Below are 11,110 nucleotides of genomic sequence, written 5' to 3'. Positions count from 1 at the left end.
TTTCCTCATCTTATGCAAGGCACAGCCGCTGGCCTAGTCTTCTAGAATAGAGTTGCCTAAGAACCTAACTATCTAGCGTAGGCTTTCACTTAATCTGTTGGAAAGCTACCCGACTAATCGGGTCCACCTGTCCGTAGGATGGTGCCGTCAGGGCATTCCATCCTCCCACTTTCCACCCTACTCACGCATCAGTTTATTTTCTAATTAATCCTACCACACTGTTTGACATAAATAAACATATTCCTTAATTAAGGCCCTTTTTCACAAGGTTCGTTAAAACAACCTTCTTACACAATACAATCATACCAAAGACAAGATGTAATTATATAAAAAGTTTATACATGAACCAATTCCATACAAGCCAAACTGGCTCTCTTATTCTTATTCTGCCGATGATCTAGAATTCGGCCTTCCAGCCTCTACATGCTGGGCAAAACCCTACAGGACCATACTCAAGCCGGCCTGTCGCCCTCTCAGGCTCCATCGCTCGATCCTCCCGTCCCTCAGAGGGATGTCTGCACACTAGGGTGGGCTTATTTACCGCACTAGCCTGGGCCCTCAGAACTAGGCAGCCTCATAATCTCTCACCTCAATCGGCGATCCTTATTCTCCCAAAGGTATGAGGGATACCTTGGGCCATTCTTGGGCTTTGCTAACGACGCCGCCCAGCTACACAAGCACGGAACGGAGTTAGCGTTGAAGCCAAAAAAATCTTGAATTCTAAAGATAACATCTTCAATGCAATTTACTAAATATTCATGATTCATGAAGATAACAATTTCAACACAATTTATCGAATACAACATCACATAATTCATAACTTCATATAATTTTTATGTCGTCATTTTAAGAGGAAAAGACACCATTCATTAACACTAATTTAAGAAAAATCTCTTCTTTTTAAAAATTAACCAAGCTAACCTGGCCACCGTTTCCTTGAGGGGCTTGAAAAGGGAGGACTGGAGCCGCGTTGGGTGCATCTTCCCCCATCTCATTGTTATGTGCTCCTCTTGAGGCAATATTTTATCGTCTCTGAGATGAGGCCATCTTAGGCGTCCCCTTGTAGAGCTCGCTGCTCTGCGATCGAAACGCTTCAGTCAGATCTGAATTCCGAGCTCGTTTGCTCACCGTATGAGCAAAAGAATATGGCGCACGAACCCTCGCTTGAGTCAAAAAACCCTTACTAAAGTCTACGCAAATGGGGGGGGGGGATTGTGAGATGTCCTTAAGGGCAAAGGCAAAAACGTGGAGAGAGCTGGGAGGGGTTGCTGCAAGCCTCTCTGTAAGTCTATTCACACGGGGGGAGAGAAGAGTTAAGGACACTGGCCCTTAGCAAGAGGAGGATGGAGGAAAATTGGCTTATCTGAAGAGAGCCAACTGAGGGGGTGTGAGAGGGGTGGCTGCAAGGGCGACTGTACTTGCAGCAAGTACGCTACACAAGGACGGACGGCGGTACAACGGACAGGGTATACGCCACACAGAAATGCGTGCCGTCTGAGGAGCACCCCGGGGGTTTATATAGCAGAGGGGTGAGGGTACGGGCACTATGCAAAGCAAGGACGAAAGGACGGTGTACCTTCAAAGGCTATGGGTCAGTGGCCTGCATGGGTCTAGGGGAAAGGTACGGTGTCGGTTGTCTGGGAAAGGAGTGGTACGCATGTACCTTATCTGGTCTGGGGCAGCATGGGTGTCCACGTAAGGGTACGCGTGGACCATACAGTGGGCAACCGTCCTTTGATTCTTGGGCGATCATTGTACGGGCACCCTAGTAAGTGTGTGCGGACCAAATTTTGGAGTGGGGTACCTAAATTTGGGGCGCCCGCCTCGATTTACGTGCCGGACCGCAGGGCTTGATCCGGTGTCCGTTTTGGATGCTATAAAATCCTATATTAGGGTAAAATCACGCAGAGATTCCAAATTTGGGCTCAGAATTTGAAGATTCCAAGTAGAAATGACTCAAATAATAAAATCATTGATAAAAACTCATAATTACATGGACATTTCTTTATTAGTGAAGATGGGTATGTTACACAAGTAAAGCACTTGGAAGCACTTAGAAGCACATGGAAGCACTTAGAGGCACATGGAATCACTAGCAAGCACTTAGAAGCACTTGGAAGCACTTAGAACCACTAGCAAACACTTGGAACCACTAGCAAGCACTTGGAAGCACTAGCAAGCACTAGAAGCACTTAGAAGCACTTACAAGCACTTAGAAGCACTAGCAAGCACTTAGCAAGCATTTAGAAGCCCTAGCAAGCACTTACAAGCACTTACAAGCACTTGGAAGCAGTTAGAAGCTCCAATTATCACTTCTGAAGCTCTGTTAAGCCATTGCGAGCATAAGCACTTGGAAGCATTTGGAAGAACTCTCTGGCACCTGGCAGCTTTTTAAAGCACTATTAAGCACTCAGAAGCAACAAAAGGCACTTAGTAGCACACAGAAACATTTAGATGCACTTGGAAGCACTTACAAGCACTTGGAAGTAGTTAGAAGCTCTTGTTATCACTTCTTAAGCTCTGTTAAGCCATTACGAGCTTAAGCACTTGGAAGCATTTGGAAGAACTCTCAGGCACCTGGCAGCTTGTTGAAGCACTATTAAGCACTCAGAAGCAACAAAAGGCACTTAGAAGCACACAGAAACATTTAGATGCACTTGGAAGCACTTACAAACACTTGGAAGTAGTTAGAAGCTCTTGTTATCACTTCTGAAGCTATGTTAAGCCATTACGAGCATAAGCACTTGGAAGCATTTGGAAGAACTCTCAGGCACCTGCTCTGCTAGCAGCTTTTTGAAGCACTATTAAGCACTCAGAAGCAACAAAAGGCACTTAGAAGCACACAGAAACATTTAGATGCACTTGGAATGACGTAAAATTACTTGGAACCACTATGAACCACTTAGAAGCACTTGTGATCACTTGAAGAAGTATGTCAAGCACTATAAAGCATGGTCAAGCAATATAGTGCACTGTTGGGCACTCAGAAGTGGTCTGAAAATGCTCAGAAGCACTAAGATGTACTCATGACTTGGAATTTCTTGGAATCACCATGAAGCACTCAGTAGCATCTGAAATCAATTGTAAAGCTTTGTAAAGCACTATAGTGCATGGTTAAGCATTGTAATGCACTGTGAGGCACTTGCAAACATTTGGAAGCATGGTAAAGCACTCTAATGCCCTATCATACAAAATTTAAGTACTGTCAAGCACTCTAAACCATTGACATTTAGAAATCAGTATCGTATAGAAGAGCATATTATTCGAATACACTATCAATCATATGCGAGCAACTGTGTAGCTCTTACAACACACTCTCAACACAGTGATATACCTGAGGCAAATCGAGTAGATGCACTGGATGGCAGTACATGTGCACTCTTGCCTATCCTCTTTCGAACAACATCTTTCTTGTTTGGGGAGATGCGAGTTTCCACCGACCAAAATTGAAACACGATTTTCCTAATTTCACTGGTGATGGGGCTTGCCCTATGCAATTGACGGTGACAAGAATCCAAGGGAAGTGACCCTTCCTCCGCTTCATGTTGCAGCCGAAAATTGGCCGCAATGACATTCCTTCAATGAACTCCTAAAGCCTTGGCAACTTCTCTACCACTCATTTGATTGTCAACACCAGATGCGCCATTGAGGCATGCCATGACAGTAGCCCGCTTTAAAAACAACTCGTTATTTGAATGGGGTGTCTTCACCTCAGATAATGTATGACAAATGTTAGAGAAAATGAGTCTCTCAACTGTCTCTGACGTGTGCTGCAACACTGAGAACGTTGGATGACGGAGGATCTGTTTTGTAAAATCTTTGTTTGAAGGCCCTCGGAAAGCCCGTTTGTTTGTTTGTGCCAGCACACTGAGAAACCGCTCTGCAGATTTTCTTTGCCTCTCGCTCATCAATGTCACCATCCTCGCGTGTACGTGCCATCCTCTTCTCAATGCTTCTTTGTTCCCTCTTCTTTGCAACCCAGTAGTTTTGAAGACCTGGCAGAAGTTCTCTCGGGATGTGTTGTGTGATAGACAATGGGGGAAGATATTCAGAGCCTGTATTGCCATTTTGTACACTATGAGACTCCATGTGGAGCCAGTTATGAGGAAGCTAGGAGGCTGAGGTTATTGCAAAGAAGACTATTAAAGCAGTTATGAGGGAGCTAGGAGGCTGAGGTTATTGCAAAGAAGACCATTAAAGCACAACTGTAGTCTTCATAGAGAGAGAGAGAGAGAGAGAGAGAGAGGGAGAGAGGGAGATAGTACAGTTGAATACAGCTTGCGCTCAGGCGGGAAGAGAGGCCCTTTTGTGTAGGCGGGAAGCACAGGCTATGCTATGCAGAGAGAGAGAGAGAGCAGAGAGGGAGAGAGAGTGAGAGAGAGAGAGAGAGTGATTGCAGGACGAGTGCAGGTGGAGGAGAGACAATATTTAGAAGCGTTTAATGGACACGCCATTCCCTTAATGAATGCTCAGTTGCATTTTCAAGCTTGCCTCTATTTCAAATTTAAGCCTCTTTCTCCTCCCAAAGGGGTGGCTAAAAGGAGTGTCCAAGACACTCCTTTTTGGTACCACCTATACATGCTTTCACCCCCCTTTACAATAATGATCGAAAGAATTTAGATTTATGTAGTCTTGGACATTTTCCTCTAGCTTTCGTTCTATCATGTATATCTTGTTCAATGCTCTCCACCGAGGAGCACACTTTGAGAATCCATGAATAAAAGTTGACTTCAAGGTGCTGAAATTCACTTTTACCTTTGGCGATAACCAGTGGCCTACTTTTCTCTTAAGGAAAAGGCTAAATGCTTGCACTTTTGTAGGGAAATTTGGATTTCCAAAGGCTTCACAAATGTTTTCAAACCTTGCTAGGTCACAACGGGGTTGTTAGTCCCATTAAATTTAGCTATATGCTTAAAAATATCGAGAAAATATCTACATGCTTGGTTTTGGTGGATATACGGGGTGTTGGTTGTCAGCAACATTTCCTCAGCTAAGGGGGTACTAGGGACAACTAGATCTCCAAGCATATGTGCATGCAACAGAGCTAGAGGAGTGGGCCTAGGCATTAGACTTGTATCCAGAGTTGGGGGCACTAAAGGTGTGTACAGGTGGTAGGGTGCACCACGATTCAACTAGGAACGAAAGTGAATCCAAAAGGGTCATGTAATAATGGTCCAACTCCCATGTGATTAGTAACCAGGGGTTGTAGAAACCTTCATCAGATGCTGGAGCATAGGAAGAACTCCAGCTTATGTGTGAGGCCATCTTTTATGTGTAGAGGTCGTGTAAACTTAAGAACATAATCCACTGTAATAGTTAAATATACATAACAAAGATACAAAATGACACCTAAAGTGGATGCCTTGTATCCATTTTAGGCCTACACTCCAGAAGTAGAAGATAAATACATCAAATCAAATTTATCGAAATAAAGCATCCATTTTAGGCCTACACTTGTACATAAGTAGAATATGAATACACCAAGTTAAATATATCTCGATATACAATACCAACAAATTTTCACTTAAGAATACAAAGCTTAAGTATAAATTGATCATATAAGCTATGGTTACAGACAATACATGTAAGATATAAAGTGATACTATAAATTAAGACATTGTATTCATTTTATATCTAAAACATGGAAACATAAGCAAAAGATGGAGACATAATATAAACAAAACATGATGTCTCTATATAATGTCAAGATTTAGCATAAATTGGATACAATGTATATAATTTAGGAGTAAATAACAATACTTAAGTGATATTAAAGATCAAAACCAAACAATATATACAATTAAAAAGTTCTAGATTTTAAAATCATAAATAAATCGAGAAGAAAGCAATGAATTTAAAACACTTACATGTTTAGCTCGATTACCATCTTATCTAAGCTAAGTTCCTTTGCAATGACACATCCTTTTATTCCTTGCAATGCACACTTGGCTCTAATACCTCATTGATTCTACTAAGTCTTGGATTGAGATATCAACATGTTTTAAGCTTGGTAGAAAGAAACACACTTGAATCATCTACTTTTTTATAAGCCTTGACTTATGCATTCCAACTTTTTCCACGTCTTGAAGATGTTATGATCCCAAAAACCGAAAGACTTAGATGTGATCCCTATAGAAACTTTACTCTCCACATACTTGAATTGTGTCTAAATCCTCCATAACCAACTATCTCCTTGCTTTAGTAGAATGGCAACAAAACCAAATAATCATGAAGTTTACTCTCACAAAGTGAAATCTCTCTCTCTCTCTCTCTCTCTTTCTCTCTCTCTCTCACACACACACACACACAAAGTTACAGCATGCCACCATTCATAATAATGAATGTATGTATGTGCACACACACACACACACACACACACACACACTCACACTCACAAAGTGAAAAAAAAATATATGTCTCTCTCTCTCTCTCTCTCTCTCTCTCTCACACACACACACACACACACTCACACACTCACAAAGTGAAAAAAAAATATCTCTCTCTCTCTCTCTCTCACACACACACACACACATGCCACCTTGTGCACACCACATAAAAACCCTAGTGTGCGGCCTCAATATTATTATTTTTTATAGAGAAGAAGAAACGACGAAAACACACAAATCCACCCCGCACATAAGGAAAAAGACCACAATAGAGCGCGGATGGACTTACTTCAAAGAGGTCGACATAAATGAAATCAATCTCTCTCTCTCTCTCTCTCTCTCTCTCTCACACACACACACACACACACAAAGTTACTGCATGACACCTTGCACACACCACACAAAAACCCCCGTGTGCGGCCTCAATATTAGGAGAAGAAACGGCGAATACACACAAAGCCACCCCTCACATAAGGAAGGAAAAAGACCACAGTAAAGCGTGGCAGACTTACTTCAGAGAGGTTGACAAAACACTTGCAAGTGTCGGGGAAGCTTGCAAACAACCTGCAAAAACAAAAAAAGTGAGAGAGAGAGAGAGAGAGAGAGAATATATGAGTAGAGCAATCATAGGAGGGCCAACCGAAAGTAGACCGTGGAGGGAAGGCCGATAAGGGAGTAACTGGAAGCAGACCGAGGAGGGGAGGCCGATAAGAGCACAGACATCAACAGCCTGCACAATAAACCATAAAACAAACCAACAAACCAGGCGAATGTGTGTGTGTATGAGAGAGAGAGAGAGAGAGAGAGAGAGAGGGGGATGGCTCACCAAGTGGACACAGAATTCTAAGGAGGGATGGCTTGCGCGATAAAACGATGCTCGAAGAGGCAAGCTCGCCCGAAGTGGAATTCAAATTGCCCACATTGAAGAAGGCATCTCTGCATGGAGTGGTGGCCCTGGAACCTGCACGGGAAGATGACAAAGGAGAGGTGGCTCTCAGCTCTGCATAGAGGGGTGGCCTGCAATGAACATAGAAAGGCAGTGCAGTGAAGTGTAAAGGTGGCCAGGCCACATGGAAAGGGGTCGATGGCAAGGTTAGAAGGAACCACGTGGGGGGGCGGTTGACGACCTAAAAGATATATATAGAAGACCTCTTAGAGAATAGGGTTGCCATGAAGGCGCTATTTTGAAAATCAATCCAAAATTTAGACAAACATTTATATTTTGTCCTTCACAAGAACGTTAGCTGTGTGTACGAATAATGAGAAATTCCACAAAGTGTCCCTAACCGCCAGAGTGGTCATTTATGTTTTCCGTGGTAACTGGTAATGCACATGCGTTCTAGCTTTCGGAGTCTCTATTATACGCAGTGTGGGCGGTTGCTTGAAGAAAGTCGGTTCTTTCACCTCCAGCTAACTCCTCTGCGTTTCCGGTACTTCTCTTATATCACCCGCCGCAGTTCGTATGTTCTCTTCTCTGCGTTTCCGGTACTTCTCTTATATCACCCTCCGCAGTTCGTATGTTCTCTTCTCTTTCTTAGCTTGATGGCTTACGGCCTCTCCAGGACACATGCAACCATGTCATCGTCGTCTTCTTCTTTTGGAGGATCGACCTTGCACTTGGCACCCACGTCCAAACAATGGATCTCACTCAGGATAGCGCCTTTTCCACGAGTAATCATCACTGCAACAAACATATCACACAAGTAAGTGCACCATATCATCCTTTTAACTATTGGTTTAATTCCCAGGCTGAGCACTACTTCATCGATCTATGTTTGGTTAATCTTTGAGTTTGGCAATTGACGTGCGTTATATTTGTAGTTTTTGCTGTATTGCGTGTTTGCTGTATTGCGTTTTTGCTGTATTGCGTTCAAGAGCCAACAGTATAATATTTGTAGTTTTTGCTGTATTGTGTTTGGACTAAAGTTGGACACGCAAATCGAAGCACATGATAAACCTTACATATATCTTTGATTAAGGCCCTTCCTACATTCATTTGCAGGCGAATTGAAGCGAAGGGTATACACTCCATAGCACCGGAGAAGGTTGAGATTCTCAACCAGCTTGAGAGGTGGGCTGAGATTGAAATCTTGCCGTTTCTCAAGCCAGTGGAGAAGAGCTGGCAACCACAAGATTTCTTGCCGGAGCCTTCAAGGGAGGGCTTCATTGATGAGGTGAGGGAGCTAAGGGCAAGGTCCTCCGAGTTGCCAGATGACTACTTGGTGTGCCTTGTAGGGGACACCATCACAGAAGAGGCCCTGCCTACTTACCAAACGATGCTCAACAGCTTTGTGAGTACGCGTGATGAGACGTCTTCAGCGTGGGCCAGATGGATCAGGTCATGGACGGCCGAAGAAAATAGGCACGGTGACCTCCTCAACAAGTATCTCTACCTCACAGGCAGAGTTGACATGAGAGTGCTCGAGAAAACTATCCACTATTTGATCACGTCAGGCATGGTCAGTAGCCTCTTCACTCCTCCCCTTTTGCTCACTAATATCTCTGTTGCCGTGCTGTCGAATATCGTTGGTCTTGTCAGACAAGATGATATCTCTAGTTTCCAATCCCACTTTTGCTCGGATCATAATCACTGTACCACTTGACTACTAATAATGCACATAAATCTGGGTTTGCTCCTTTTTTTTAATGACTTCTGTAAATGTTCACTGTCGCATTTATTTATTTCGGCATTTGCTTTAAAAGAAAAATGTTCAGTGGTGCATTTAATTTTTGCATGCTCCCATGTTTAATCACGGTTTAATATGGTGACCCATCTATTTAGCTAGTTGGCTTTTCTTTTCTACTGGACACGTCGAATGAAAGTTGATAAGAGAATTAAACTACGGAAACTCTAATTAGTCCTACCAAAGCAGGCCAAAACGTCGGTTACTTATTTTGATGTTAAGGCACTGGGTTGGTGGTACCTTTGTCGATTTTATTAGTTTCTGCACTTCAATTCACTTAACATTCTTCAGCGGCCTGTCTTTTCCAAATCAGACCAGAAGGAAATTTTTGCCTTAGTACCTCAAGAAAAACCAATGATTTAAAACTTGGAAAAAAAAAACCGAAGCTTTAGTTGTTTTCAAACCTTGGATAGGAAAAAAATATCGTTTTTATAAACGCTTTTTTGTCACAATTTAAATTCTCCCTCTCTCTATCTTTCTTTCTCTCTCACACACAAACACACACACACAGTTTCTCTTTGACGGACATCATGCATTTTTTTTTCATTTTTGGCAGTAAAATATTTGCAAAATTTTAACATGCATTTTTTTTCATTTTTGGCAGTAAAATATTTGTAAAATTTTAAAATGCCCTGTCACAAATTACACTAAAATACCAAAAAAACTTGCTATATTTCATCAAACCCGTCAAAATTCAAAAATCAAGCCTGCAGTGACACACACATTCTCTAGCGCGCAGACGTGAACCACATATTCTTGTATCTTTTGAGGACAAGAGTGCGATGTTTTGTGGATTTTCTTGTTTTAAATGGTCTTATATTAATACTACCTAGATCAGAACATGGATCCTAAGTCGACGTGCAATAATATTCTATATGCATACATAATGTGCTTGATATTTTTGCTTGCTCCTGCTCGTGAGTCGTCCCTACCTACATACATGATGCGTTTTTTGCTTTAATTTGTCTAGTTTAGAGAGGTCCTAACTTTATTTATTTATTTATTTATTTTTGCCTTGGATGTTGCAGGATGTTGGGTTGGAGAAAAATCCCTATCATGGATTCATTTACACATCTTTCCAAGAAAGGGCCACGTTTATATCTCATGGGAACACCGCGAGGCAAGCCAAGGGATATGGTGACGTGAAGCTGGCAAAGATCTGTGGGATGATTGCGGCGGATGAGAAGCGACACGAGCATGCATACTCGAAGGTGGTGGAGAAGCTGTTTGAGATCGATCCCAATGGGACCATGCTGGCGTTTGAGAACATGATGAGGAAGAAGATTGTGATGCCTGCGCACCTCATGTACGATGGCCAGGACGAGCGCTTGTTCGAGCATTTCTCGTGCGTTGCGCAGAGGGTGGGCGTGTACACAGCCAAGGACTATGCCGACATCTTGGAGCACTTTGTGAAACGATGGGACGTGGAGAAGCTCACGTCGCAGCAGCTCTCCAGCGATGGACAAGCGGCTCAAGACTACGTGTGTGGGCTGTCGTCCCGCATTCGAAAGCTGGAAGAGCGTGCACAGTCCAGAGCAAAGAAAGGTCCCCGTCCAGGAGGAGGAGGAGCAGCAGCAGCTGCAGCTGCTGCTGGGAAGTTTGGCTGGATTTTTAATAGAGAAGTAGCTCTCCTCTAAGGCTGGTTATAGGTCGTCCGCTCCCATCTCCGAGGGCGCCCAGCGTGACCGCCCGTCAGACCTGGACGGGCAATCTCAAGCCCCCGCCCGTCTCAAGATCAGGGAGTTGTGTATCCACACACACACAGAGACAGGGCGACAAGCAAAAACCTAGTTCAAAAACTACTCTACAATGTATTATATATTAAACTCCTCGGCATTATTTATTATGCTTTTCCGTGTTAGTAGCAGGTGTGATAATCTTTTCTAAAGCTAATGATCATTACCAAGGTTGCTTATGTGCGTAAAATACAGTCACTATCTGTCAAAAAAATTAGATGCATTGTGAAAAAATAAGGTAAATCGGATGAATTGTGAAAAAATAAGATGAATTGTTGAAAAACCGGGCATTTATTTTACTACA

The 11,110-nt window shown here is 42.9% G+C and overlaps 1 protein-coding gene and 1 long non-coding RNA gene across 2 annotated transcripts; one reads left to right on the top strand and one right to left on the bottom strand.

The window, feature by feature from the left end:
* Positions 1 to 394: 394 nt before the first annotated feature.
* LOC147635210 (uncharacterized) lies at positions 395 to 7,436 on the bottom strand. The gene is made up of 4 exons (XR_015266576.1): positions 7,213 to 7,436; positions 7,038 to 7,116; positions 6,899 to 6,950; positions 395 to 669 (listed from the first exon to the last, which is right to left on the bottom strand). It is a non-coding gene; the product is annotated as an uncharacterized LOC147635210 (long non-coding RNA).
* A 354-nt stretch (positions 7,437 to 7,790) lies between these two features.
* LOC147635209 (stearoyl-[acyl-carrier-protein] 9-desaturase 2, chloroplastic-like) lies at positions 7,791 to 10,898 on the top strand. The gene is made up of 4 exons (XM_086802139.1): positions 7,791 to 7,871; positions 7,949 to 8,089; positions 8,389 to 8,845; positions 10,099 to 10,898. The coding sequence occupies exons 1-4, from the start codon at positions 7,849 to 7,851 to the stop codon at positions 10,705 to 10,707; spliced, it is 1,230 nt and encodes a 409-aa protein (XP_086658265.1). The 5' UTR covers positions 7,791 to 7,848; the 3' UTR covers positions 10,708 to 10,898.
* Positions 10,899 to 11,110: the final 212 nt, after the last annotated feature.

The sequence above is a fragment of the Cibotium barometz genome, chromosome 9 (genome assembly GCF_041138505.1).
Source record: "Cibotium barometz isolate CiBa-2024 chromosome 9, ASM4113850v1, whole genome shotgun sequence".
In the NCBI taxonomy this organism is placed as follows: domain Eukaryota; kingdom Viridiplantae; phylum Streptophyta; class Polypodiopsida; order Cyatheales; family Cibotiaceae; genus Cibotium; species Cibotium barometz.
The sequence above is the reverse complement of the archived record's forward strand: the minus strand, read 5'-3'. Positions and strand labels throughout refer to the sequence as shown.

Coding starts and splice junctions, on each gene's coding strand:
- LOC147635209 (XM_086802139.1), top strand. CDS start 7,849: ATGTTCTCTTCTCTGCGTTTCCG. Junction 8,090..8,388: donor GCAACAAACATATCACACAA/GTAAGTGCACCA, acceptor ATTCATTTGCAG/GCGAATTGAAGCGAAGGGTA. Junction 8,846..10,098: donor ATTTGATCACGTCAGGCATG/GTCAGTAGCCTC, acceptor TGGATGTTGCAG/GATGTTGGGTTGGAGAAAAA.